At 42.3% G+C, this 27,528-nt stretch overlaps 1 protein-coding gene across 1 annotated transcript in view; it reads left to right on the forward strand.

Annotated features, from left to right (window-relative positions):
• LOC306825971 (copine-8-like) overlaps positions 1 to 27,528 on the forward strand; it is a 76,629-nt gene that overhangs the window by 26,989 nt on the left and 22,112 nt on the right. Inside the window, exons 5-11 of the mRNA XM_079346972.1 lie at positions 3,785 to 3,824; positions 12,352 to 12,428; positions 17,391 to 17,454; positions 20,489 to 20,592; positions 22,046 to 22,150; positions 23,546 to 23,587; positions 24,723 to 24,798. Of these exons, the coding sequence (XP_079203098.1) occupies positions 3,785 to 3,824; positions 12,352 to 12,428; positions 17,391 to 17,454; positions 20,489 to 20,592; positions 22,046 to 22,150; positions 23,546 to 23,587; positions 24,723 to 24,798 (508 nt within the window). The remainder of the gene's footprint in view (positions 1 to 3,784; positions 3,825 to 12,351; positions 12,429 to 17,390; positions 17,455 to 20,488; positions 20,593 to 22,045; positions 22,151 to 23,545; positions 23,588 to 24,722; positions 24,799 to 27,528) is intronic.

Consider the following 27,528-nt stretch of genomic DNA (forward strand, 5'->3'; position numbering starts at 1 on the left):
GATATTGTACACAAAGTATTGATCTTTTATTGATGTATTGGTTGTATAGGGGTGGGAATCATGAGGCCCCATTATACGATGCCATCATGATACTGGAGCCACGGTGCGATATTTTTGCGATATTAAACATTTTGCGATATGCAGAAATTTGTGACGTGATATAAAGTGATTTAACTGCATGTCATGTCCACAAAAACAAATTAAGAACGGATCGCGAGAATCACAAGATCACGCGAGAATCACAAGATCACGCAAGAATCACACGATCACGCGAGAGCCAAATCTCTGTAAACATTTATATCGTTTTTCATTTAAATGATTATTTGAAAGCTGTTTAAAAACGTTGCAGATAATCTGTCTCAATAAATAGAACGGTACAGAATAAATGCTCCTAACGTTGTGCAGCGTCTTGTGTCGGTGGGTTTGAAGGCTTTTATGAAGGTTTGGTGGAGATGTTAGGAAATGGAGCTCCAGTGTCAGTGTGCTGTCGTCTGTTGTTTGCTGCCTCTCCGGCCTCGTTTGTTTGTGTGCCATCATTAGTCATCATCGCTCAGTTCAAACGGAGCTCTGAGCGGCCGACCCCCCCCCCCCCCCATTCCCATTCCCATTCCCCCCCCCCCCCCCCCCCCCCCCCCCCCCATCACAAGACAGCACAGGACCAAAAAGAAATCCTGTTTGGCCCAGTGCCATGCAGGGTGATGTCATCCTCGAAAACACACACAATCACAATCGCACGTTCAGTCACACCAAATAATTTGCACTCACGAGGCACATTGGGACATGCCCTCCTGCGCGCTCTCTGCATGTGTGTGTGTGTGTGTGTGTGTGTGTGTGTGTGTACGTGTGGTTAAAAATGTGTATATATCAGGAGTACATTGTTCTTCTTCGGTCCTGTCTCTGTCTTTGGTTCTCAAATGATTAAAGATGGTTAAATAAATCCCTTTTTGAACGTTTGGGAGGAATAGAACGTGTGCATCACCTGTGCATTTTGCAGATGGCGTGTTGCATAAACGCAGCATGTTTTCACGCTCCTTATGGAATTACATTAACGGAAGCAGCAGTGTATGGAAGGCTCTCCTCTCCTGGAGTGACACATCGTGAGTCTCCTCGGTTTGTCAGCAGGCGTCTTATCGTACGTGGCATGCTGTCTGTAGAAAGGCTCTCCCTCTTACACACTCTGCTGCACGCTGCTGCACACACACACACACACACACACACACACACACACACACACACGTTCATATTGACCCACACCTGACACCGCTGGGAAGGTTGACACGTTAGGAAGAAGTGAATTATGCTGGAGGATCTGCGCTCTGCAGATGTGATAAGTGGTTTATATGGTCTGTGTGGTAAAGCTGTTACTGATGAATTTGGATGACTGCTCCTATAGGGTTGGGAATCACAAGGTAATGCACCACACCATATGAAGCGATATGCCGCACGCCATGGTGATGATATAATGATCCATCTGATTGACTGCAGAATGAAAAGTCGAGTTGTGTTGAGTTTATTCACGGGGATGTCGTGTCGGTCTCTCCTCTTCATCATTGAGGGGAACATTGACTTTACGACATTATCTTCTTTTTCTTTGCTCGGGTGACTTCAGTTTAAGTTCCCTTCATCCTCGCCTGTGTAGCATCTGGACATCTGTCCAGAGCACTGTAATTTATAAAAAAAGAAAAAAATCAAACTATCAATGTTTAGCAGCAGTCACGTCGACGATGTATCGCTGTATCTAATGTCCAGGCGGAAGATCTCAGCTAACCAAGACAAGTTTTCGATCCCGAAAGAGAAACCTGATGACGTCACATATCAGGTGTGTTTTTAGGAAGTGCATGAGCATCGTGATCACAGTTTACACTTCACTGTGGCAAACAGATAATACATCGAGGTCGCTCACTTTGGCCAACTGTTTTTATTGTCTTCTCTCATATTCACGTATTATACCTACTTTCTGTAATATGGAGACGTGTAACTAATGTTGGGAATCTTTGGGTGTCTCACGTTCGATTTCGATCCTTGGGGCCACGATTCGATTCACAATCTTTTTTTCTGATTCAAAACTATTCTGGATCCATGGATTCAAAATCTGTTTTTGAATGAGTTCAGGATCTACTCCAGTCATCTGTGAATCTGGCTGAATTTCCTGCTGCTCTGTTTTTTTCTTCTTTTCAGTTTCATTCATGAAAAGTTGCTGTGAAAGATCCGACGGAGGGATCAGCGTTTCAAGTGATGACATGCATCGTTCCTCTCAGCTTAAGACGAAGCACTCAAACACGATATCACTCTGCTTTGGCCCAATGCAACTTCCACGCTAGAGTGGAGCAGTGAGACGCATTACTATGTAAAGTTTCATCCAAAGCGGCATCCCAGATATCTGCCAACTGTCCTGTCACAATCAGAATCAGAATCGACTTAATTGGCCGAGTGTGTTGACACGTACGTGCTTGTCAGTGGCTCTCTGTAAACACACGCACAGGGCTGGAACTAATATGTACAGATGCAAATATACATGAAGATGTCAACAAAGAAATAACGGGAAAAAAACAATGATAGTAACAATAACATAGTTATTATGTAAGTAGAAATAAACATCTATATGATGTACAGTGAAAGCTGCGTATCCAGGTCCAGTTACACTGTGCTGCTAATCTGAGGGAAACAGTTCTTTGATTCAGGGTGTGGATTTTTTTATTTTCTTATTTGGGTCTTCTTATTGTAATTTTCATTATGTCACAGGCTTTAAAGGACAAACAGAACAGGAGGAAAACAACAAGAAAAAAAACCCTCAAACAAAACTAAACTAAAAAAACTAAACTTAACCCCCCCCAATTCATAAAAGGTAAATAAATAATACATGTTGAAATAAATGGATGGATTTTGACACTCTTCCTCAAACTTGCTTAAGCTGCCCCATGGTTTACGCAAATTACAGATAATTTGAATATTTTTTTAATTACCCATGAAGAGAAGAAATCTTTCCTGTTTGATAAAAGAAAAACCTCCATAAAGCTTCGTCTGTGTAATAGTTAGCTTGTTAATGACAAATCTGTTCATTGATGGAGAAACAGGCCTGGATTTCAAGTATGACATTACCAATTACAGTATCAGTGTGATTTTATTTATAGGCTATTTATTCCATGTGTCTGCAGTATGTTGTTTCCTGAGATCTACAGATGTATTCTGAGTTATAAAACCTGAAACCCCAGAAAAGATGGCTGTGCTGTTACACCTTTTTGTTGCAGTCAGATGAAGCGCAAGCTAGCTGTCAGCTACTCTGATGCAGATATAGTCCAGATAATTAAAGAGCTTTTTGGAACAGGTTGGACTAAAGAGGGATATGTTGCCAACACGGGTACTGAGTGAAACACAATGAACTGTTGATAGACATCTGTTAAATATTCTTAAATATATTTTGAGGTATTACAGTTCATGTAGTTATTGCAGTGCTGAACAATGCGATTGCACGTTTCTTTTTACATACGGTGCGGGAGGTGAAGTGTCGCTGTCACACTCTTGTGCATGAAATGAGATCAGTTCATCTTTTTTGGTGCTTCAATCACCACAAGCCTACTTGAACCCTGAACAGCTTCTTCGCAGTGATTAGCAGACAAGTGCCTGGCATTAATGATATGTAATGAGGGAGAGAAGCTCCTGTCACATGGACTGCTAATTTTGCTCGGCGGCAGCCTTTGACTGTCAGACCTGCTGCAGCTCCAACCTTTCAGCCTTTGGACGGGCCCCGGCTCTGACGTGTCCTCTCTCCTTCTTTTCTCTGCAGGTACGATTTGGACTGCAAGAGCGACAACCTCTCGAAACACGTGAGTGTCTCCTTCACCTCAGCTGTACAACAATCAGTCATGCATTCAGGGAAATGTTATACAGCCAAATGTTTACCCTTCCAGTACAATAGCAGCCTGATTTGAATCAGAATCTCAAAGGTAAGTGTCACAACAGGGACAAAGCAATCGTGTTGGCATTTAAACTATCCTAAAGAAAGGAATAAGGCTTTTGTGTGACCCGTGCTTAAGGCCTTCAGAGGGTTTTTACACCACATTGTCTCTGAGCTATGCTTCTGGGCTGCACGCTTTAGTGTGCTTGTGTGGCAATTTCATTGAGCTATACAAGCGCTAATTCCATTCAAGTCGTCCATTATCATTCTTCTACAACGTCCATGTTATCCCTGGTGGTTGTTAAAGTAAAAGATGGAACATTTACTTTGTGTTTTTATGCATTGTGCAGTGAAAGAACTGAAGCCTTTAACAATGACTTTGCTCCGCTAGCACCTCCCTGAAGGGTTTTACCAACACTTGAAAAAAAATCATTATCTTCCCATAAGGCTCTGATGCATTTGGGAATATCTTTGCTACTTTAAATAGAACAGTTTACGTGTACATGGATCCGAATTGACCGAATTTGGCTAATTGTGTCCCTATCTTTCTCCCTGCATCTTATCCCCTCTCTCCCTCCCGTTCCCATTTTTCAAGCCCGGCACAGACGGTTCTTCTGCATGAGCCTGGTTTTGCCCACGATTTCTGTCTCTGAAAAGGACAGGTTTTTTTCTTGCCGCTGTGACTTTTCTTAGCGTCACTAAGTGTTTTGCTTATGAAAAGATTGATTGATATCGCATAGATTATATGTATTATCAGCATAAGTTCAACATCAAGCGTCGCAGGCTTGGATCCAGCATGGGAACTTCATTCATCCTCATTTTTCAGTTCGGTTTTTTCTTCAGCTTGGAATATTCAGCATGCTGCTTCAGTCTTTCTCTACCTCCATCTTGGTTTACAAACATCTACCTTCAGATTTCCCCTCAGCAGAGCTTCATCCTTCACTTTCAGTTCAAACAGAAGCTCCAGCAGCACCCTGCTCCAGTTCTGTCTATAACACCCCCGGCCCCCGTTCTTATTACTCTGCTTTATACTCATTGCCAACTGCAGGCGGAGATCCTTTCCTCAGCCCCATCCCCTCTGTGCCCCCGGGCTTCTACTCAGAGCGCTGAGCAATGTGAGCGTAGCGACTCACTCTCAGCATGAAGGCTGAGGACGCTTGGATGCGTCCTGTCGTTGCTGTGGATGTGTGGGATTAGAGATCTGGCACGCAGTGATGGCTCCATTGTCCAGGCACTGGTCCATTCCCTGTCACACAGCTTTAAATAACAGGAAAATTGGAAGGATACAAAAAAAAAAAAAATGCACAGAAGTACAGTGTGTCTCTTGGCAGCTCACTGGCAGAGTTTGAGGGTGCTTCCTACCTCCCACTACAGCAGATGTTTTTTTTTTTTCTCGCCATATGGTTTGCATACCTTAAGCCGATATGTCTGCAGGGGAAGATGTGCAAAGACAGTGCATCGAGTAAATATAATTACTGCCTCTCATTTTCCATGAAATAGAGATGAGAAGTATGTTGCTTCTTCAGTCTGACTTCTAATGGCTTTGTGCACAGTTCTTTATTTCACTGCCGTGTATTTTTGTGGGAGAGTAAACATAAACAGTCATCTCATTTCAAAGTTTGCATTCCTTATTTTAAAATTGATCAGCAAAGGAGAATCCAGACAGGGAAGCAGCTTGGTTGTTTGCACACAGTGATTGACTTCGCTGGCTGTGTTTCCCTCATGACTATTTGAACGCAGTGCAGTCTTTCACTCCGCTTATTACATTTATAATCGCTGGAAGAGTACAATTATTTCTTCCCTCAGAACTTTCCTTTTTTGTTATCTTCACCTCTGACATGTTTAATAATTTACTTTCTTTTTCCAAGCAGATAATCTAATAGATAAAGTTTAGAGTTGTTGAATAAACCCCTCCTGACTCAGAGAGCGTGATATTCCCTCACTGTAATAAAATATAGTCCCAGAAACAGTTTTGAGTTTTAGGGTGAAGAGATCGTTCTCGCAGGATTATTAATGTTGACTCTTTGGAGGTAATATAACAAACAGTCAGGTCTTTGAGCTGCTCCTTTGTAAAGTCTCTTGAGATCACATTTTTCAAAAATTGGCACAAAAAAGAAAGATAAAATTAGAGCTCGACCAATTTGGGATTTTGGGGGCAGATGCCAGATATTTAAGTAATAGCTCATGTCCGTCCCTCCCGCTGGACACTGATTGTTTAATAAAATTAAACCTCAAATGAAATGACATTAGACTGGTGAATAAATCCAGTGATATCTGCAATAAATTAACTGACACCATAGACGCTGACTGATATCGGCCGATATTATCTGCATCATGATTAATCTGTCTCGACATAAAATAGATCGATTGATTCATGAAATAAAATAATAATAATAATAATAATAATTTTATTTATAGAGCACTTTTAGACAAAGTGCTTTACACAGCTTAAAAGCTCAACACACAGACATAACACATCATTAAAAACATCAGGCATAAACAGCAGTGAAAAGGTGGGTCTTCAACTTTGCTTTGAACACATCAATGGAACAAGAAAGTCTGATGTCCGTAGGGAGAGTGTTCCAGAGAGTGGGAGCGCGGAATGAAAAGGACCGCTCACCAATAGTCTTTTTGCGAACCTTAGGGACAGCTAAGAGGCCAGTCCCCTGTGAGCGAAGTGACCGAGCAGGCACATACAAATCTAAGAGACCAGTCAGGTATGCTGGTGCAGAGCCATTTACAATTTTAAAAGTCAGCAGTAACACTTTAAAATCCGCTCTGGCGTGAACAGGCAACCAGTGGAGAGAGGAGAGCACCGGAGTTATGTGCTCATACCTGTTGGATCCAGTAAGAAGGCGTGCTGCAGCGTTCTGCACCATCTGCAGACCTCGCAGACTCTTCTTGGGCAGACCCGACAGAAGAACATTACAGTAATCCAACCGTGATGATACAAATGCATGGATAAGAGTCTCAGCATCATTAAAGGACAGGATTGATCTAATTTTAGCGATGTTTCTTAGGTGAAAAAATGACACTCTTGTCACCTCTTTAATGTGAAGGTCAAAAGAAAGAGTTTGATCAAACACAACACCAAGATTTTTCACTCTGTCCCTACAGTAAATGGCACAGTCATCAAGTGACAGAGTAAAGCCATCGTACAAATGATTCAGTCTTGCTGCTCCGACAACCATCATCTCGGTCTTGGCCGAGTTAAGAAGCAGGAAGTTTGAAGACAACCATCCTCTAACAGCAGCTAGACAGGACTCAAGCTTCGACGCAACAGACTCATTACCTGCTACAATTGGCATATACAACTGCAAGTCATCTGCATAGCAATGAAAAGCAATCCCACACGAACGCAAAATGTGACCCAGTGGTGCCAGATACATAGAAAACAGCAGCGGACCGAGGACAGACCCCTGAGGAACCCCATGCTTTACAGCACAAGACTCAGAGACCTCATTATTAAATAAAACTCGCTGAGATCTTTCTGACAGATAAGATCTCAACCACTGAAGCACATGACCCGAGATGCCAAAGTGTTTCTCCAGTCGATCTAACAGTATACAGTGGTCCACAGTGTCAAAGGCTGCGCTGAGATCTAGCAACAGTAAAACGGATGTTGAGTCTGCATCTGCAGCCAACAATAAATCGTTCACCACCTTAGTCAGTGCTGTTTCTGTGGAGTGATTTACTCGAAATGCAGACTGTAGTGGCTCAAAGAGATCATGAGACGATAGATAGTCCAAGAGCTGTTTTGACACGACCTTCTCAAAAACCTTGGACAGAAAGGACAGATTTGAGACAGGCCTGTAATTGGTGAGAGTCTCTGCATCAAGGCCAGGTTTCTTCAATAGGGGTTTAACCACAGCAGTTTTAAAACAGGATGGAAAAACTCCAGAAGAGAGTGATAAATTCAGGATAGTGACCACATAGTGCCCTAATGTGGACCAGAGGTCTTTAACAACCCAGGATGGAACAGGATCCAACGAACAGGTTGTAGATTTTGCTGCCATAACAACCTTGGTCAGATTATCATAATAAATTGGCTCAAATTCAGTCAGGCCTTGTCCTGTGTGATCAGACATGGCAAAAAGACACTCCCCAACAACAGTGGAGGACTGAGATATGTTGTTTCTGATGCCCTCAACCCTATCATTAAAATACACCAAGAAATCATGGGCTGAGAGATCAGAGCTACTGACTGACTGGTGACACTCTGTGAGCTTAGACACAGTGTCAAATAGCAGTCTAGGGTTCTGCTTATTGCTCATAATAAGGTTAGAATAATAAGCTGCCTTTGCAGCCGACATTTTAGCCTGATAATTACTCAGACAATCCTGCCACATCTGATAGTGTGTTTCAAGCCTAAAATGACGCCACTGACGCTCCATTTTCCTGGAGTCCTTTCTCAATGACAATAAATCCTCATTGAGCCAGGGTAAAGGACTTTTTTGAGGGCACCTGCGAATCTTTACTGGGGCCACTGAATCCAGCAGGCCTCGAAGCACGCTGTTAAAATTTTCAGTGAGGCAGTTCACTGAAGATGACTGGCTAAATACTGGCTCAACTGTATCTGGCACTCTCAAATTAAAATCATTCAAAGCTTTGGGGCTGATATAACGAGAAGACCTCGCAATGAGCTTGCCTCGATTTTACTTGTCCTATTCTGATTGGTTGTAAATCACAGACTAGGTCGCTATAGCAACATCCGAGAAAGTTATGAAGTTTTGGTCATTATTGAACTTCTGAGTGCTTGAATTAATCTGATTAGCTACGTTGACTACGTTAGCTACGTTGGCTACGTTGGCTACGTTAGTTACGTTAGCTAAGTTAGTAAGAACTTTCATGATAATTCTGAGGATATATTATTTTAAATCCTTTTTTTTTTAGTTCTGTGTAGCTGTAACACGTGTTTGAGATTCACGTAGCTCTCTATCGGGGGTGTATGAAGTGTAGGATGTGAGCTGAAAAGGAAATGTGATTCACCGAGGTTGAAGAAATGTTTACAGTTTGTCTGACATCTACAAGCCAATGAAATGTCTTCATTCTCGCCTTTTAGAAGTGTTCACCAAAGCGAGGTGAATCTGTAGGATGTGTCTGATAACGAAATATAAGAAAGACTGAAACATAGTCTGACCATGAAGATAATCCACAGTCATCATTTTATACACAACAGAAGCAATTTCCTAAAGAAAATGTTTTGTATGATAAAGTGTATTTCTACTGTTTAGCCTTCAATAGCATTGTGGTGATACTTAAATAATTTGACCAGAGACATATCAGACATCTGATTCACCGTCCTCGTGGGAGTTTAAAGATGTTTCCGTTTTGGAGCCGTGCTCACAAAACCGTCCAGAAGAGCGGACACGGGAGACGTCTGGTCGTTCTTTAGTATAGCTGCATTTGACTTGAAGTTCTTTTCTGGTTCCCTGTTACTGAAACTTTTCATAAATCGAATCCTCCACATATTGGCGAATTAAACTTTGAATTAAACTTTGCTGTGTAATTCTTGCAGCTGTGATTGGAACTTGGAAAATTGGGAATGTCTCATCAATTTTATCAGGTGTGTTAAGCTTTTACAAAGAGACAAAACTGAAGATGTAAAGCCTGAGTGAAACTCAAACACTTCCCTAACCACCACCACCCCTCACCCCTTTCCCAAAAAAAAGAAAAAAGAAGTGTGAACCACGGGACACTCCCAGATCACCTGTGAGCAGCCCAACTTCAGCCTCGACATTGATTGCAATCAGCAATTCCCATTTTCTGAAGTCTAGTAAATGTCCAATTATGTCTGAGTGCTGATTTCTAAGATTTATTCAGTTATTTCTTTTTTACATTTTTTGCCATTATTGTAATACCCCTTGAACTTACTACAACTCTAAAGACACTCTAAGTGTGTTCTCTGTGTAAGAGGTCTTGTGATCAGAAGGACTTGTGGAATTCAGCTGTGATCTTGTTATTTGGAGTTACCCTCCTAACCCTTTTTTTTTTTTTTTTTTTTTTTATCACTGCCACCACTGAGCCAGTTAATCTGAGGCGCCTCAGCCTCTGGCCTTAGATTTCTGAGTGCAGCGGGCGCTGGGCTGGGTTTGCTCGCGGGCAGCACACTTCTTATGGAAGCGCCCAAGCTTTTTAACCATCTCTTTTTGTTTCAAGACCTCGGCTGGGAGAGAAATGCTCAGCACCGGCAAAGATCTTTGGAGCAGCTTTCTGCCCGCTGGACTCGACACGGCTCATCTGTCAAGCACTTTTGCATACACAAACGTATACACACACACACACACACACACACATATACATGGATGCTTCCTCATGCACACATGCATACACAAAGTGGGAGGAGAGGCCTCAGTATTGGTGCATGAACCGACTTTCATTGCATGTTGTAAACAGATTTTTTTAAAGCCCTCGCCTCTCTCTCTCTGCTTGACTCTTCTTGCTGGCCAAAGGCTCCTCCTGCTCAAACTCTCTTGTGGTCACCCTACAGTGATCAACAAGGACGCAGGATCCTTTGCACACATGGGCTTGTGAGTCACTGTGCAGAACATACTCCACTTTAGAAAGAGAAATTAAGTAAATTATATGACTTCTAACTCACTGAATTCTACGATGTCGTTCTTATTAGTGGTAGATAAGAAAGAAAAACATTTTACACATTCCCTTCTTTTCCCCCCCGTGGGTCTCAGCCTCTATGTGACGGCAGATGATATTTCTCTCACTGGCCATGCCCTCTTTATCTAGATTTATAGATTTTTTTTTTTGAAAGGTCCTGGCAGGTAAAACTGCAGCTTATTCCTACGATATCATCATTGACCCTGTTGGATTGCTTTGTCCCACTGAAACACCCCCCAAAAAAATATGAGACATTTAATGAATTGTTTTCACTTTTCATACATTTGATCACATTTGAAAAATGGTCACATTTGGTGATTAATCAGCATTCATTTAACTCATCGACTGATCAATTTATTGTCGATGACAGAAGTAGAAGAAAAGGCTCCCTGTGCTCTTTTCTATTGTTTCAGAGCTGAGAGGGGAGGGGGAGCGGCTCTTTGTTTACAGTATTATTCTGAATCCCATCCTGGACAGATGTGTGACCAGCTTCAACATTTGTTCCACATTTTTCTTTTCCTCAAGCAAGCCAGCAAGCGCAAGGTTGTCCCGATAAGATCCTACTCTGTCAACCCCGGCCAGCATCATGGCTACAGACTGATTCCAAACATCGTGTGCTTCTGTCGATTGACCATTAACCCCAGATTATGATAACCCAATAATATCATTTACAGACTTTCAAGTGAATCTGATCAGGTCACATACAGGTTGACGTTTGGCCGTAACAACTGGAGATTCGTGATGCCTGTTATAAATTTGCTTCAATTACCACAAACTGGATTACAATGAAAATAATTTGCTCTTGAACTGTCTGTGCCTCTTATGGCTGGCGTCAGTCAAGCTCATTTGATTATGTGACTAATATACTCACCGGCCACTTCATTAGGTAAACCTTACTAGTGTTCACTAGTGCACCATGTTGGACCGTTTTTGTTTTCAGAAGTGACTTAATTCTTCGTGGCGTAGATTCAAGAAGGTGCTAGAAACATTTCATTACAGATTTTGATTTCCATATTGACGTGATATCATCACACTGTCGCTGCAGAGTTGTGTGCCGCACATCCACGGGACGAATCTCATCCCAAAGTTCTCATTTGGTTTAAGATCTGGTGACTGTGCAGGGCGGTTTGTGCTGGTATGCTAAAACGCTAACGTAGCCGGTCTGGCTTTCACTGCTCTGAGTTCTCTACGTTGTTACGAATCAAAGGGACCTTTGATGCCAAACAAAGTAGATTTACTCTCCTTTTCTCTCCTGTTTAAAATGAAAGAAATACAGTATAGCAGTTTCAGTTGTGGCTTCAACATATGAACCTTTTAAAGGGAACTTTTTAAATACTTCAACTGAACAGTTAACACGTTACTAAAAGGTCTATGAGCCTCAGGGAATATAGTTTTATCTACTATTTAATGTTTTTTTTCCCATGTTTTAACTATATATATACACCGAAGCACAACCAAACAATCACCTCTCCTCAGCGGGTCTCATACTGTCTGAGGAGAGTGGCGCGGGAAAACAGGAAGTGACATCAGCGCAGCAGACTACAAAAATAAAACAAGCTCTAAAATAAAATACAAAAACAGAATATACAATAAACATGTAACATGTTTCAAAAAAATGTCAATAAAAGGATGGCTATTTTGGGACCTTTTGGGTGCCATTAGAATTGGACATTTCTTTCTTATTTGTGAAGCAACAATCTATGGTGAATTTACAACGTTGAGTCTACATATTGGGAAACTTCGTTGATGCAGTTCACTTTGTCAATTGACCAAATATTAAAGGATCTTGTTTTGCTATGAAGCCTCTAATCTCGTCTTTATTTGCGTTTCATTTCTTGCAGGACTTCCTGGGTCAGGCGTTCTGCACGCTGGGCGAGATCGTCGGCTCTCTGGGGAGTCGCCTGGAAAAACCTTTGATGTGAGTACTGAGGTTGCACACACACAGACTCCAACAAAACAAATAAACACACTCGTTGCTATTATAATTAGGCGCTCATAATTAAAAAGCGGAGGGTTTGTATTTCATTGCTCTCATCAGAGTGCCGCTATCATTAGGTGGCACTAAAGTTGTTTGGGCTCGTGTTGCTGATTTCAGGTTCGGTTCCATTCAGTCGGCTGAATTGAAAATCTGCATGTCATTTTAAGATCGCTTGGAACTGTTCATCGTTGAAATGAGGAGAAGCAAAGGCGTGAAAACGAGCGAAGATGTTGATGACAGCGTTACCGTGTCTCCCTCAGCAGGATGAAATGAATAGTTAAATAGCAGCGGGGCCTAATGACAGACTGTAAACATGTGGAGATGGTAAACAGTGTGTAGTGAAAAGTGACATTTCACCCGGGGGGGGGGGGGGGGGGGGGGGATGTCAGTGGTCTGCTCCCAGCTCATTTACTGAAGAAGCCAAAACCTTACTGAAGCCTCAACTATTCCATGGAGAAAAGATCAAATGAGAATTTCATACGAGTAAACATCTGAATTTACTTTTTTGATTGCGTGCTCTGGTGAGGCGTCTAGGCTCGTTCACTCTACATAAGGCTCCCTCACTATCTGTGGTCTCATCGTGGAGGAAAGTACTGGACAGTATTCTTTTTATGCTCTCCGTCTCAAACACTCAAACAGAAATTGGGAAAAGGGCTTTTGGGTTTTTTTTACCACAACCTCGGTCTGGAATTAGTTGCAGGAGGAGTTGAAAGTCAAGAAGCTGGCGTCCTTCAATGTTTTTAAATCGACAAAGAAAAGACGTGGAAGCAGATTATACAGGAGGCAGTTGTTTTTGGCTCGACTGCTTCACCTTCTGACTTCCAAATTTGGTTCCCACTTAATGCAAATTGAAAATTCGACTTTGTCTGTCTTTGTGTTTCTGTCTGTAACGTTGTGTTTTTTTTTGTCTCCCCTGAAAAAGAGGTTTTTAATCTTAATCGCACCAACCTGGTCAAATAAAACAAGAATCTGAAAACCGCTGCGGATGAGTCAAGTGTGAAGATGTGTGGCCAGTTAATTAAATGTTCAACATCTGTGTGGAGCTTCTCACCCAAAAGTAGTTTGTAGCTGTGGCCTCGTTCCACCTGTTGCTGTGGATGTGTTGATAGGAGTGATTCTGGCTGATTGTAAGTGTCCTCAGGCTGATTTTAAGGGCTCTCCAGCTAATGATGAAAACCAAACATTGGACCACTTAATGGTCTGATATCTAAAGTCAGTGTTTCATCAGACATCAACAACTCAGTAAGGGAGCGTTCGTCTTTACATAGGCTTGTGTGTGTGTGTGTGTGTGTGTGTGTGTGTGTGTGTGTGTGTGCAGCACTGTGACTGTCATTATAACACACAGAGCAGTACGCCAACATCTTCTCCAGCTCTCCGAACAGAACGATTTGTTGTTGCTTTTGTTTTCCTCCCGGGCAGCGAGCCATCAGTAGTCTGACCCTGGCCTCATCCCCTCCCTGACACACACAGTGTGTGTGTGTGTGTGTGTGTGTGTGTGTGTGTGTGTGTGTGTGTGTGTGTGTGTGTGTGTGTGTGTGTGTGTGTGTGTGCTCCACACGTGTGTGTGTGGAGAGAGAGAAAGAGAGTAAGAGAGGATTGAGTATTCAGGCCTGGCATTTAAATCTCTGACTGTCTGTCTGTATTAGTGTGTGTCTGTGTGTGTGTGTGTGTGTGTGTGTGTGTGTGTGTGTGTGTGTGTGTGTGTGTGCCTGGCAGAATCAAAGAGTGGTTAAAGCTGAATGGGCCTGTTGAAGAATGGCACAAAAAAACATGATGTAAGAATGTGTTGCCGTCGCCGAGTTATGTAATCACCTCTGCCTACAGTCATTCACTCAGAAATGTGAGTTGTGTGTGTGTGTGTGTGTGTGTGTGTACCTGCATGTTTATATTTAGCCTTTTTTTTTTTTTTTTTAAGACATTCGTAGATATTTTTAGCTGTTTTGTGTGACGCTCCGTTGCGTTTTGAAGTGTGTACTCCTGCATGTGTGCGTTTTACACGCCGCCGAGTGAAACAAACAAAAAGGCATTATTAAGTCAAACACATCACACTGCTGCTCAGTGGAGTGGAGGCGGATGGCAAGAATAAAGAAGAAACAAAGACACGACTGAGATGATAACATGCTCCATTGTTAGATTGTGTGAAATCACTAACTTCAGTGACTAAGACAACATGTTTCCAGCACAGAGACGGCTTTGTTCTCTTAAACACTCACTTTGAATTCATCAGATCGTCATTTACAACCTTAAAGCCAGACGGGCGATATCGCAAAGTTTGTGACCACATAGTTTCATTTTTTAACATGCTGCCTTTACTTATTTTATTGAAGTTATTTTATAATTATTACGTCCGCCTAGCTTTTATTCTGAGTTTGCAATGAGCAGCAGGTCCCCGCCTCTTTCTGAGCGCTCTGCTTCTTGTTGTGCGGCCGCTCGGAGCTCCGAGCGTTCACGTTGAAAACCATTCAACTTTTCATAAAGCTGCTGTTCACGTCCCCGTCATATAGATATACCTTGTATTCTTGCTGCTTACTGCGGCAAAGCTTGGTCAATGTACAGTTTGCCACAAAAGTTTGAGTGGAGGTCATTGATGTAAACAGAACAGCAATCAGTTACCAAGCCCCCCCTTCAAAAAAACAAAAGTGCTCTTCCTTGAGAGTGTCGTGAAATCTGACAGTCTGCACAGTTTATGTTGGAGATGAAAAAAAAAAAAGAACATTTTATTCATGCACTTATTAAATACACTTTTCAGTCTGGTCCAGGTTTGTATTCAGCTCATTTAACCACTCTATTAGACTGGAATAAATCATAAATAATCTGCCTCATTATGAACACATTAATATTGATTATGAGCTCAAAAGGTTCCAACTAAAAAAAAGGAAATCTCTCGTGGATGTTTTCAGCCTGTCATCCCCTCCTCCATCTCTCTCTGTCCTTCCTGTCTTTGTCTCCCACTCTCTCTCTCTCTCTCTCTCTCTCTCTCTCTCTCTATCTGCCCCCCCCCCCCCCCTCACCGTGTGATCTCTCAGCTCGCATCATAAATTAACATCCCTGAATTCTTCCCTGTGCATCAAAGGACAGCTGTGTGTCTCAGGTGATGAGCGGGGAGCTTCAAAGCCGTGCATCAATTTCTCCTCACTTTCTCCACACGTGTCGTTTAATCTCGCTCTCTGCCTGTTGTTGTGCCGTTACTGGACGTCACTTATCCAAATGAAATGATCTCTCCTCTTGGTCGTTGTGAATTAGGCCCGCGGTTTGTGGCATTCATTCAGTCTATTTTTAGTGGTCAGTCTCCCTTGGCTTTATTGGCTGAGCATTACGCCTCGCCAGCTCACGATGTAAACAAACATTGCAGCTGAAATGTCACTGGATGTGGTGTTATTTTCACGTTGATTTTTTTTGAAGGTCTTCATCAAGCATTAATTAATATCCATCTACACAAATCAGGCCCTGGATGTAAATGTGACAAATACTGGAAAAGTCGAGAAATGTGATTGCATGTCTGCGGGGGGTCCGTTGTTGCAATCAGCTGACATTTTAAACACAGAATAATTAACATTCTCGTCAAGTTTTTATTATTAATGTTTAAAAAACAAACTTCCTGAATCCAGTATGTGCGGCGATGGAGCATCATGAAGTAAACAAAACGGGGACAAAACTTTTTTGTGTGTAAGATTAGAAACGGATGGATATTTATTAAGAACTGGAGGGTTGCCTGTTCAAGCTCTGCAGAGGAGCATCAAACCCTCGGCAGCTCCGTCCAGCTCCCTGTGTAGCAGCTCCGTCCAGCCACACTCAGACTTCTCTTCAGTCATGTGCGCGTCTAAAAGGTCTCATGCGTGTGTAACCAATAACCAGAAAATATGTAAAAAAAAAAAAAACCCGAATGCGCTGCAGACACTTGTGAATGTATTTTTTCAGAGTAGATCGTGAAGCATGAGAGTCCAAAGAAAGATCGTGTGAGTGCAGCACTTAGGACACTTAAATGGACCACCGAGTTGGGAGGACGTGTGTGATTGGAGGTCTTGAGAGTGACGCACGTCAGTGTCGGATCTGTGCAGCTCGAGTTTTGTGCCTGAAGCAGCTCGCAGGCGTCGCCTCAGAAAATAAAGGATGAGGCCATAGAAAGATAATTAGCTCCCTTTTCAAATGAAAGTGTCGGCTGCTGGGAGGTCTGTCGATTTAACTACCGACAAATTCATCGTGTTGAGACCAAAACTCTGGCAAAGTAAGATGATTATCTACACCTCTTGCACATATCAATCAATCAATCATTATTTCTCAAACAACATATCTCGCAGGTAAAAGATCTTACTCATTTTACAGAAAAATGGAAGACGGGATAAGATGCAGGAAGGATTTCTCCGTTGTTTTTCTTGCGTTCCAGTTGTCCACGCTTTCTGGCCGCTGAGGTGGAGGTCGGAGCAAGGCCGTGCATGAATGAGGACGGCGATTGTATTCGTGCATGATCACTTTGCGTAAGGTTGGGGGAAGCACAAGGGACAAGAGCTCCTGGGCTTCTAACACACGGACACAGAAGGGGGGCGGGGGGTCCATAGCAGCACGTCGCCCCCCCACAGGGAACCTACCAGATGTGAGAGCTGAGGAGCTGTTTAAAATATGTGCTTGGTAACAAAGACGTCGACGTCGTGTCACTGACCATGCCTGTGTTTGAGATGTGTTCAAGGCCTCGTCGCACAACTCACCTGATGTGGTATCCTCCAAATCCTGGTTGTAGAAAACCGTCAGGGAGTCTAAAACAACATTTTTCCATCTTAAAAATGTAAATCAACAGCTGCTATCGCCTTGTGTTACGTGATTATCATGTAAGTTAGAGCTGATTCTGAGCAACAGATTTCCTCATTAAATGTCTCTACTCTCAAACCGTTCTCTCTTTTCTTCCAGTGGGATCCCGGGGAAGAAATGTGGCACCATCATAGTGAGAGCAGAAGAGCTGAGCAACTGCAGGGTAAGAGTGTGTCTGGCTTCCCTGTTGATTTATTTCAGGCTCTTCTTCCTCTAATTACCCAAAGTGACAAGCCCTACTAATCTGAAAAACACACAAAAAAAAAAGTTTTGGTTCAGACACCAAACTTTTTTAATTGCTAAAAAAAAAATCCTTTGTGACAACAAGTCTGGTTTTAATAAGAACATTTTGTTTCAGGTTCTACTCTTGTAAACAATTTCACACCAATTAAAGAAATGCGTTAACTCTCCCTTTGCTTTTCAACGCCCGGCGCACACACACACACACACACACACACACACACACTCACACACACACACACACACACACACACACACACACACACACACACACACACACACGTCAAATAATGACAGCTTTAGAGACGATGATCAACTCAGCACATCACACACTAAAGAAATCACTCACCAACAACCAGAGTCTACACACTCAAAACAGTGTGACCTCATGCATTCAAACGAGACTTCAGGGGACACGAACATTATCTTCAAGCTACATGTGGCTAACAGTTAGCTACCCGGTAAATCCTTTCCTTGTCACTTGGATTGTGTTATAATTTAAAGGGCATGTTTGTTGTCCTTCCTGCTTCCGACAGCTAACAGAACATGAGTCCCTTTATTTTTCCCCGTTGCCATGGTTTCACATTTTGGGTTTCAGATTTTTTACCAAAACATTAACGTACGTTTTTTTCCCCCCTTGATAAGAGCGTGGGATAAAATTTGATACTGACATAATAAAAGTATAAACCTTCTGACAGAGATGGACAAAGGGCCTCAACCTCCTTGCATTGTACAAAGATGGAGCGAACATACTTTTTATCTGCAGCGTTTGGAGCCGGAGTTAGTGCGGCAGAGATCGACATGAAGTGCTGTGGTATTGACGTCAGGACCCTTCTGTTCACAAAAGCACGCATTGAACTTATCGATAAACCGGCAAAGACCCGTCAGGTCGTTACCGTCCGCAGCGGAGGAGATTCTCGTCTCAGTTTGAAGCAGACGCTCAACATTATGGAAAGTTCAATAAGTCATGTGTTTGTGTTCTTTATGTTCTCTTTCTTCTTCTTCTTCTTCTTCTCTTTTGACTCTGTGCACAAAGCTCTCCAGGAGCGACATCATTCAGCAGAGCTGTCAATCACGGCGTTGTATACTTCTTTTATAGCCAAATTACTCATTAAAAAAAAAAACCTCAAATCAGCGTGATAAACTAAAAACATGTCCCTTGCACGAACAGGAGAGGCGAGGTCTTTGATCAATACTAAAGACAGTCAGTAGGGGGAGCTCTAAATCTTTTGGCTTCATTTGAGGCGAGGTTACGCTCTGTCCATTCTTTATACATTCTGTTGCTGCAGGCCAGTAGAAGCTTTATCGTGAATAAGAGTCTCACACACAGATTTGTTTTTTAAAAAAGTCCACTTCAGTTTATGTTGCATGATGTCATCAACTATGTATTTAAAAAAATAAAGACCTATTTCCTCATCTGATAAAATCTGTGATTGATTTAACAGAACATAAAGCTTTTTTTGATTAAATGTGTCAGATGTGCATGTGACACAAAAACACAATTTCTTATTTGGCCGATGATTTTTTTTTCCATCTACCCACCGCCTCGGCCGCTTGGCTTTTATTTGAATCCCTGTTTTTATTAAACCTCAGACATTCAGGTAAAAACTTGCTGGATCTGAGAAACCATCTTTCCATTTGGGGCCCATTGTGTTTCTGCCACCTCGAGATGCGTCACCTACTCCAAACAAGATATCTGCAGTGAAGTGCCCGATGTGTGTGTGTGTGTGTGTGTGTGTGTGTGTGTGTGTGTGTGTGTGTGTGTGTGTGTGTGTCTGAGATCAAAACATCTAGAGGTTGATGTCACATTCTGGTGTCCTTCCCTTCAAATCAAAGAGAAATGAGTCTGAGCTGTCATTTTGAACCAACGTATCGACCAGCACAAGGAGGCAAAACCATCGTAAAAGAGGCAGAGGCATCAATTTCTCCTCTGACATTTCTCCTCATGCAATATGTATGCATTGTAGTCATCAGAGAAGTTGGCACAGAAGTCAGACATCTCTTTTTCTGGGTTCTTTCCAAACACATCCGAGGGAACAAAGAAAACGGCCTACTTAAGAACCAGAACAGAGTGAAGTCGGAGTGATGAGGAACAGAATTGGGAACACTTAATTAAAACTGAATCCCTGCACGTCATTACATTTTACATTTAAGGAGCTAATTGCATTCATTTATTTATTTTCACACACAGGAATTCAAACATAATAATAATAACATAAAAGCGTGTGTGTGTGGGGCAGGGGGAGCCTGTTTCTTGTATCAAAACCCAGAAGAAGAAGAAGATTTAATCTGCAAGTGTAACAATAACGTCAGGATGAAAATGAGCGTGTAATAATCTTGATTTTAATAAATAATGTTGTTGTGACTGAAAGTGAGAAGTCAGAAAGTAAAAACGACTTCCAATTATGTTTTATTGTTCCCGTCTTACCTTTCAATTATAATGAAGAATTCAAAATAAATTCACTCAAAAGCCGCCTCGCCTAACTGAGCGTGTACCTCCATCATCCTGCTGTGACGGCTGTCAGCACAGGCAGGAGACACGCAGGAGACACATCTTCATGTTCAGCTCTCACCATCCTCAAGAGCGGACAGCCCTGGTTCGAATCCCATCTCTCTCTCTCTCTCTCTCTCTCTCCCCCCCTCCCTCCCTCCCTCCCTGGTTTCTGACTCTGTCCTCGGTCATATCTCTGATATAAAGGCATAAAGAAATGAAATCTTTAAAAAAAAAAAAAGCCACAGCAAGACAAAATAAAATTCCTGTGAACTGAAAACATTCCTCCCCCTGCTCCAGAAAAACTCACTGAACACGAGCCAACAGACGACGCAGTCTTTTGTCATCCTTCACTATCACTTTGACAAATAACATGACTTCATTTTGCAGTTTTTGGACCTGCGGCTGCCTCACGTCTACACTTTTTGTTGACTTATTTTCTTTGTCGTTTGTGTTTTTTTTTCAGGAGTCGGTGATGCTGCAGTTTTGTGGCAACAAGCTGGACAAGAAGGATTTCTTTGGAAAATCGGATCCCTTCCTCGTCTTTTACCGGAGCAACGAAGACGGATCGTGAGTTGACAAGCTGCTCGCCCGCGGTTTTATTTGGACATCAATTTGCTGAATTATCAGAAGCAGCCATCTCAGGCTGACACACCAAAGCAAACATACACAGCATGTAAAGATGCCTGCGATTCATACGGAGTGGGAGTGTTGTTGTTTTTTTCATGCTCCAAAAAGCTCCCATACAGACGATATAAGGTCTAAACTGCCTATGTGATGTTACATAATTCTCGCTGCTGTATATGTGACTTATGGCGTCCAGGCGCTAACAGGAGAAAGCAGCAGGAGGAGGATGAGCAGATATAATAGATCCGAGCTGACAAGAGGAAAATAAAGGGAGAAAGGGTGGATAAGATTGAGTTAAGTGAAAACTGTATGCCGGGGTCACAGTTTCTTCTGCCCCGCAGATGCTTTTATTCAGGTCGACTTCAGCGTCTTAGAGGAGACACACTTTCTCTCTTTGTGCAGCTGGGTATCTACTGAAGCAGCCTAAATGTTCAGCAGCAGGGTTTAACAGCCGCACGCCACGCTTACAAAGAGCCAGGCGAGGTGCCACGCATAAAAAAAGAGCAGGAAGTTATTTTAGCCAAAGATCATGCTTTATAAAAAAAAGCTCTGTGACATAAAACTTCCATTAATAACATGCACACAAGGTGCTCTCGGGGTTTTTTATTTTTACCTCTTTCTTCTTCGTACATACAAGCTCCATGAATCACATGTACAACATAATCAGCAGTCCCACTACAGTTTGACAGAGAAGTCTTGTCTCAAAAAAACCAACAACAGGCTGTAATTCAGTAAACGGGAAGGACAATGACAACTTCTTCTGTACTCATACTGCTGATTTAGAAACTACAGAAGCTGAACATTCACGAGTAATCATCCTGTATTGCGTCCAGACGAAGCTCACAAAAGATTTTTACCAAACTGAAGATGAACTTGGTGCAGCTTCTCACTGGATCTATACTTCTGCTCTCGTTGCTGCCAACAGAATCAGCCCCCTCTGTGGCGCCATCGACAATTTGATCAGCACTGTTTCAACAAAGTGAGGCCCCATGAACATGTCAAAAGCAAAGTCAAAGCAGTCAATGACTTGAATTGTGGCTCAAATGATTCGTAGCAAGTTTTTAAATGGAGCAAGCTTTGTTTTCTTTTTTCAATAACTTGCGATGAAAGCTAGCAAGGTGTCGGTCAGCTGGTCGGTTACAGTTGTTCACAGGCTAGATCTTCTTCTTCTGCAGCCTGCAACCAGCCGTCAATCAAGACAGATATTGACCAACCATGCAGCCGGCTGAGACGAAAAAGAGAAGCTGTTTGGATTTTTTTTAATGGGAGACTTTTATTCTTCCTTTTTTTTTTTTTTTAAACGATAAAACATGCTCAAACTTTTCATATTTTAAATGTGGGTGATGGGTGATTAAAGTTGATGTATCACTTGTTAACAGCTCTGCATTTCTCGCAGGTTTACCATCTGCCACAAGACAGAGGTGGTGAAGAACACTCTGGATCCGGTGTGGCAGGCTTTTAAAATTCCCGTCAGAGCGTTGTGTAACGGAGACTATGACAGGTACAGTCGAACACTGCAGGAATCCCACATACATAAACATTTCTCTTTTAATGGGGTCACAGCTATTTTATCGTATGAATATTGTTCACATATTTTAGGGAATAACAGAACAGGTAACACAGGTACTGACTCAGTAAAAGAGAAAAAAAGCAGTTTTAATTCAGACACACAGTGAAAACAGAAAGACGGTAAAAGAGCCAAGGACAAAAATATGCACACTGATAAAATCATCCGTCAGCAAAAAGACAGAAACAGAGTCAGCTGAACGGATAGAAAGTCGACTGTTACAGAGCTGAGCTGCCATCAAAGAGAACGCTCCATCGACCTTTGACCTCCACCTTGGCTCGGGTAAGGTGAGCGGGCCCGAGGCTGCTGATCTCAGTGGTCTTCTTATGCAGCAGTAGGATGATATCGCCTCTCCTTAAATGTAACATTTGTCTTTGTTATCGTGTTTATACTGATAATACAACATCATGTCTTTGTGTTGTGTGAATGTAAACATTACATTCAATGAGCCATAACAAGATTATTAGGAATTGTTTTTGTTAGATAACTAACGAGCTAGCTAGCCCAGCAGCGAGACTATCAGTTTACATACAGCACCCAGGAGCAGGAACGTTGCCATGGTAACAGCGAGCTCCAACAATGAGAGAGCTCGCTGAGGCACTCGTGATTGTGAGTGGTGCATTTGTTTCCCTTGGAAATTGCGAAGAAACCTTCACAGCGTACGAGCCTGTGTTTCCTACAGGAGCACAACAAACCATCGATTCACACTCGGGTAGCACGTGGTCACTCTACCGTGGGTGGTTCTGACACTGTGGCTAATAATCAAATCCACTGTGGAGAACCTGAACCACACACAGTTGAGCCCTGTATGGTCCTGCAGGGGGACAAAGAAAAGAAGGACCAGGTTTGGATTTGTCCCTGTTCATGCAAACACATCGTTCAAAGCACGAAGCAGAAAACCAATTGCTCTGAAAGCTCTGTTTGATCCAGCATAGCTCTTTATAATGTAAATCTAATTTATATATAGTGCTGCAGTATAATGACCACACACTTCATCTTTAACCCTCACACCACCAACTCTGGATCAGAAAACCGTCTTGAGTTTGAAGAGTTGGATCGTGGATGTCTGAGGGTTTTTTCCACTCCAATGCTGATTTAATTTGTACCTTACCTTCTCCTTGGGGTTGTTCTAATAACGACCTTCAAAGGAATACTCACTGACTCTCCTCTCTACATTACGTAGGCTGGGACCACTTAAGACCCCGAGCTTCCATGGACGAAGTTTCCAGCACTTTAAGCAGAAAGACTGTAAATCTAATGGATGCTAATTGGTTTTTAATGGGATTTTCTCTCCTTCCCTCTTCCCCCCTCTTTCGTCCTTTCCTGCAGGAGCATTAAGGTGGAGGTGTACGACTGGGACAGAGATGGAGGGTGAGGCAGCCATGCTCGTACTTTTTCAGTCCATCTAATGTGTTAGAAGTATTTTATTGACATCGCAAGTACTTTTGCATCAACACCACTGGGAAGAGCAAGAGCTGTCTATTATTGTCTATTATCTATTCTATGTAATATTCCTAGAGGCCATTTTAGATTCAGAGATGCGTTGTTTACCAGATCCCACTGATATTTAAACACTGTATGTACAATACGCCGCCAGGGGGCTCGCCGACGAGAAATCATGGGAGTCGTGCCCCCGTGATTACTGATCAATCAGTAATACTAATCAAAAGGAACAGGCGAAACCGACCCGAGGAGGAGAATATGTTTACTGACTCTGTATCCTGAAGTAAACTGAACATGACGTCTTGTTATCACAGCAGCAGCAGCAGCACGGCAGCTTTCAGTAGCAGCTCCCGCCTCCTCGTGCAGCAGCACCATGATGTTAACATTCAGGTTTCCATGGTAACGATAAACACGTCTCACGTCTGTCAAGACGCGATCCGTTACGGCTCTTAAGTTCAGATTTCTCTGGCTGCGATAGCTGTTGGAAATATTTGAGGTAACTTAGCCTCAACAATTTAATACGTTTATAACGTGTGTTCAGTCCGTTTTTAGTGAATTTAGATGTAAACATTGAAATCTAAATTCTACATATTTTACCTTTTAGAGCATGTGTGCAAAGTAGGGATGCACATTTTTGTCACAAATGTGTCTCATAAAGGTCCGCCTGTTTGTCCCTGAACCCGTGTAGTCAGATATAACCTACAATATATTTACCATCACCGTTCCTCATTTCAAGGACATTTGGCCCCGAGCCCCCATTTATTTCTGACCCCGAGTCCAACCGCGCTGATTATATCCATGAAATTATGAAATTGGTTGCTACACCCACGCCTCCGGTTGCCAAGGAGCTTGTTAGTGCCCCCCCCTGATTCTCCCTGCACGTTGAAGAATACTTTACTGGTAATTTGAACGCACTACAAAGACATTAGAAAATCTATAGTCTTGAAGCAATCACTTGACTTTAACCGTATTACAGGTTCTGGGCTTTTTGTGACACAGCATCATTACAAAGAGGGATTATTCCGAGCTGGGGAGAAATGTGACGTGTGTCTTTGTTTTACAGCCACGACTTCATCGGAGAGTTCAGCACCAGCTATAGAGAAATGTCCAGAAGCCAATCCCAGTTCCACATCTACGAGGTAATATTAAACACGTCACAGAAAACCGATTTTATGTCTTTACTTTTTAAAGTCTTTGGGGATTAGACTCCATCATGACGGATTCATGTACTCGGTGGGGTAGCGAGAGCTACAGCAGGATAGGAAACCCCCCCGTCCTAATGGAGCCTACTGGTGGTGGAAGAGTGTATTAGGATGTGATGAGGAGTAGGTTTCTGAGACTGAATCTGAACTCTGCTGAGCTGGACTGGAGGTGACCGGGACGGAGGAGTTTCACAGCGATCGCACTGAAACAGAAGAGAGAGAGAACAGGATTGGGTGAGAGAGGTTGTGGCAGAGTCGGGATGGAGACCTTCAAAAACAGACTGCGTCTTAGAAACCAGTGAAAGTTATATTCTGCATTTTACAGTTTACAAAGTATTTTATCCCATCTTTGTTTTTTGTTTTTTTAAGCCGTCGCTCAAAGCTTCCTCATTAAAACACCCGGTGACACAAACAGTATTTCTGCAACTGGCCTGGTCTGACCTCTATACACGGATATTTAAAGCTCCACTTTTATAACGTTTTGTCTTCATATATGTCTTCCTCATATCTCGGGATAAACAAACATTATTAGAATCTGATCCATCTGTAATTGCAGCACAATTAAAGGCTGGGCTCACAGCTTGTAGTCACACTTTTGTCATTGTGCTGCCTACACAGTGCGGGGGTATCCATGAGCTCAGGATCATAAAAACAAACAAGAAAAAAAACCATAACATAACAGAGGAGGTGTCAGGAGAAGGCAGTTTTTCCCAATTATGTGAACACAAGTCCTCCGATGGTACACCTCATGTCTCCTGCCTCTTGTTTGAAAACGGATAACAAGCAGAAAAAAAATAGACAAACACCAGAGCTCGGCAGTGGATTGATGTATTGCTTAAATTACATAGATCTGCTCATTTAAAATGGAGACACATATTTGATTTGAAATATGTTTAGTCCAAGAGCACAGCAAACATTTCCGAGATCTTTTTTTCAAGGTGAACCGGTTTGATCTAATTTGAGTTCTGTGTCTCTCTCTGCTCCACGTCCTCATTTATTCCGCTTTTTTTTATTTCATTGATTTTATTTTGAAAATATTAAATGTAAAAAACCTCCATCTCTCTGGTCTATAAGTCGATTACAGTCGTAGTGACTGCACAAGCAGGTTACGTCCTGGTTGGAATACATAGTGGTGTATGTGATCGAGCGAGGCTTATTTCCTCAAAGACTGACTTCTGACTCTTCTTCTAACGCTCACATCCCTTCAGTGAGCCGGCTATTAACTTCAACACCGGCCGCATGTGAGCAAACCATAAACCACTAAAGGTCAAGAGTCAGCAAAGGTGCTCATGGAGCACAGATTGAATCAGTAAGTGTGCAGGCAGGAAGACAGGGCGCTCGCTCTCTCTCTCTCTCCAAACATGTCATATCATCCCATCAGCCTGCGAGCTGTCTCTGCAATGTTTCTGTGCTGGATTCAATCCAGATGTTTGACATTAAACACCCAAAGCTCAGAATCAAATCCGGATCTGATAACTTTAAAAAGTGTAAAGCACACAAACTGGGCTGCAGCTGGCGGCAATAACTGTGTCAGAAAATGTCATAAATATATTATCATTAATGTAGTTGTTGTTGAAAAGGGTTATATTTAAAGAAACACCAAAGAGATTTAAACAGGAGGCGCCTTCAGGCTGTTTGTACTTATACCCCAGATTTAAAGGAAGAATGTGCATGTTGATCCTGTAAATATCGGCCTTGAGCGCCAGCGTGAAACCAAAACAACCTGCTGTTTGGAGACACTGAATCCTCAGCTCCTTCCATCCGCTCTCATCTCAACGCTCACGTTTTTCACAAAGGAGTTATCAAATTGGAACTCACTGTCATTAATTTCAGACAAAATTATCGCTGCCTCGATCTGCAATTGTTTTGTTAGCAGGCTAATGTTAGCGCTCTTTAGCTAGCTTCACATTGCATGCAAATTAACTCGGAGTGACCTTGATTTAAAAACGCTGACGTGACGTTCAAATAAGCAGTGAGAACAGTAAGTTAGGTCGGCCGTCCCGTCCATGAAAACACGGCTCAGACCTCCGTGCAGCCAGCGGGACTCGCGCTTCATTGCAGACAGTCGTGACTCAGACAGATATTTACAGAGGATAGACTGTGGATCTATCTGTAAAATGTCACACATTTAAACTACTCAAATATCAGCGCTCGGTCAAAACATCCTCAATTACACACATTTCACGCGATGATAAACTGTGAATCTACTGCTGCCACTCTTTCTAAAACATTTAAATAAAACCTTTTAATATCCTTTAAACAAGGACAAACACCATGAAAAAGAGATGATTGATTAGATATCTGTAAAAACAAATGAAGTTGTGATGTTTTAGTTAAATTTGAACTTGTAAAAAAAACCCTCTTAATTCAAATGCATCCAGTGTACTCAAGTGAAATGTGACTTTATAGATTAGATCAGGAATGAACGCTTGACTTGAGCCCTTTGTGTCTCCTTCCTGGGGTAACAGATCGTAAATCATGAAAAAAAATATTTTGACTTTTGAGCTAGCAATCATTTTGTTTTTGTTTTTGTTTTTGTTTTTGTTCAAGGATGCGATGAAACAGTGTTTTAATATGTTCCCTATAACCTTGATATTTCTCTCAAAGTTTCTTTATTTGATGCCCTCTCTCTCTCTCTCTCTCTCTCTCTCTCTCTCTCTCTCCCTC

This window comes from Symphodus melops (genome assembly GCF_947650265.1).
Source record: "Symphodus melops genome assembly, chromosome: 6".
Taxonomy (NCBI): Eukaryota; Metazoa; Chordata; class Actinopteri; order Labriformes; family Labridae; genus Symphodus; species Symphodus melops.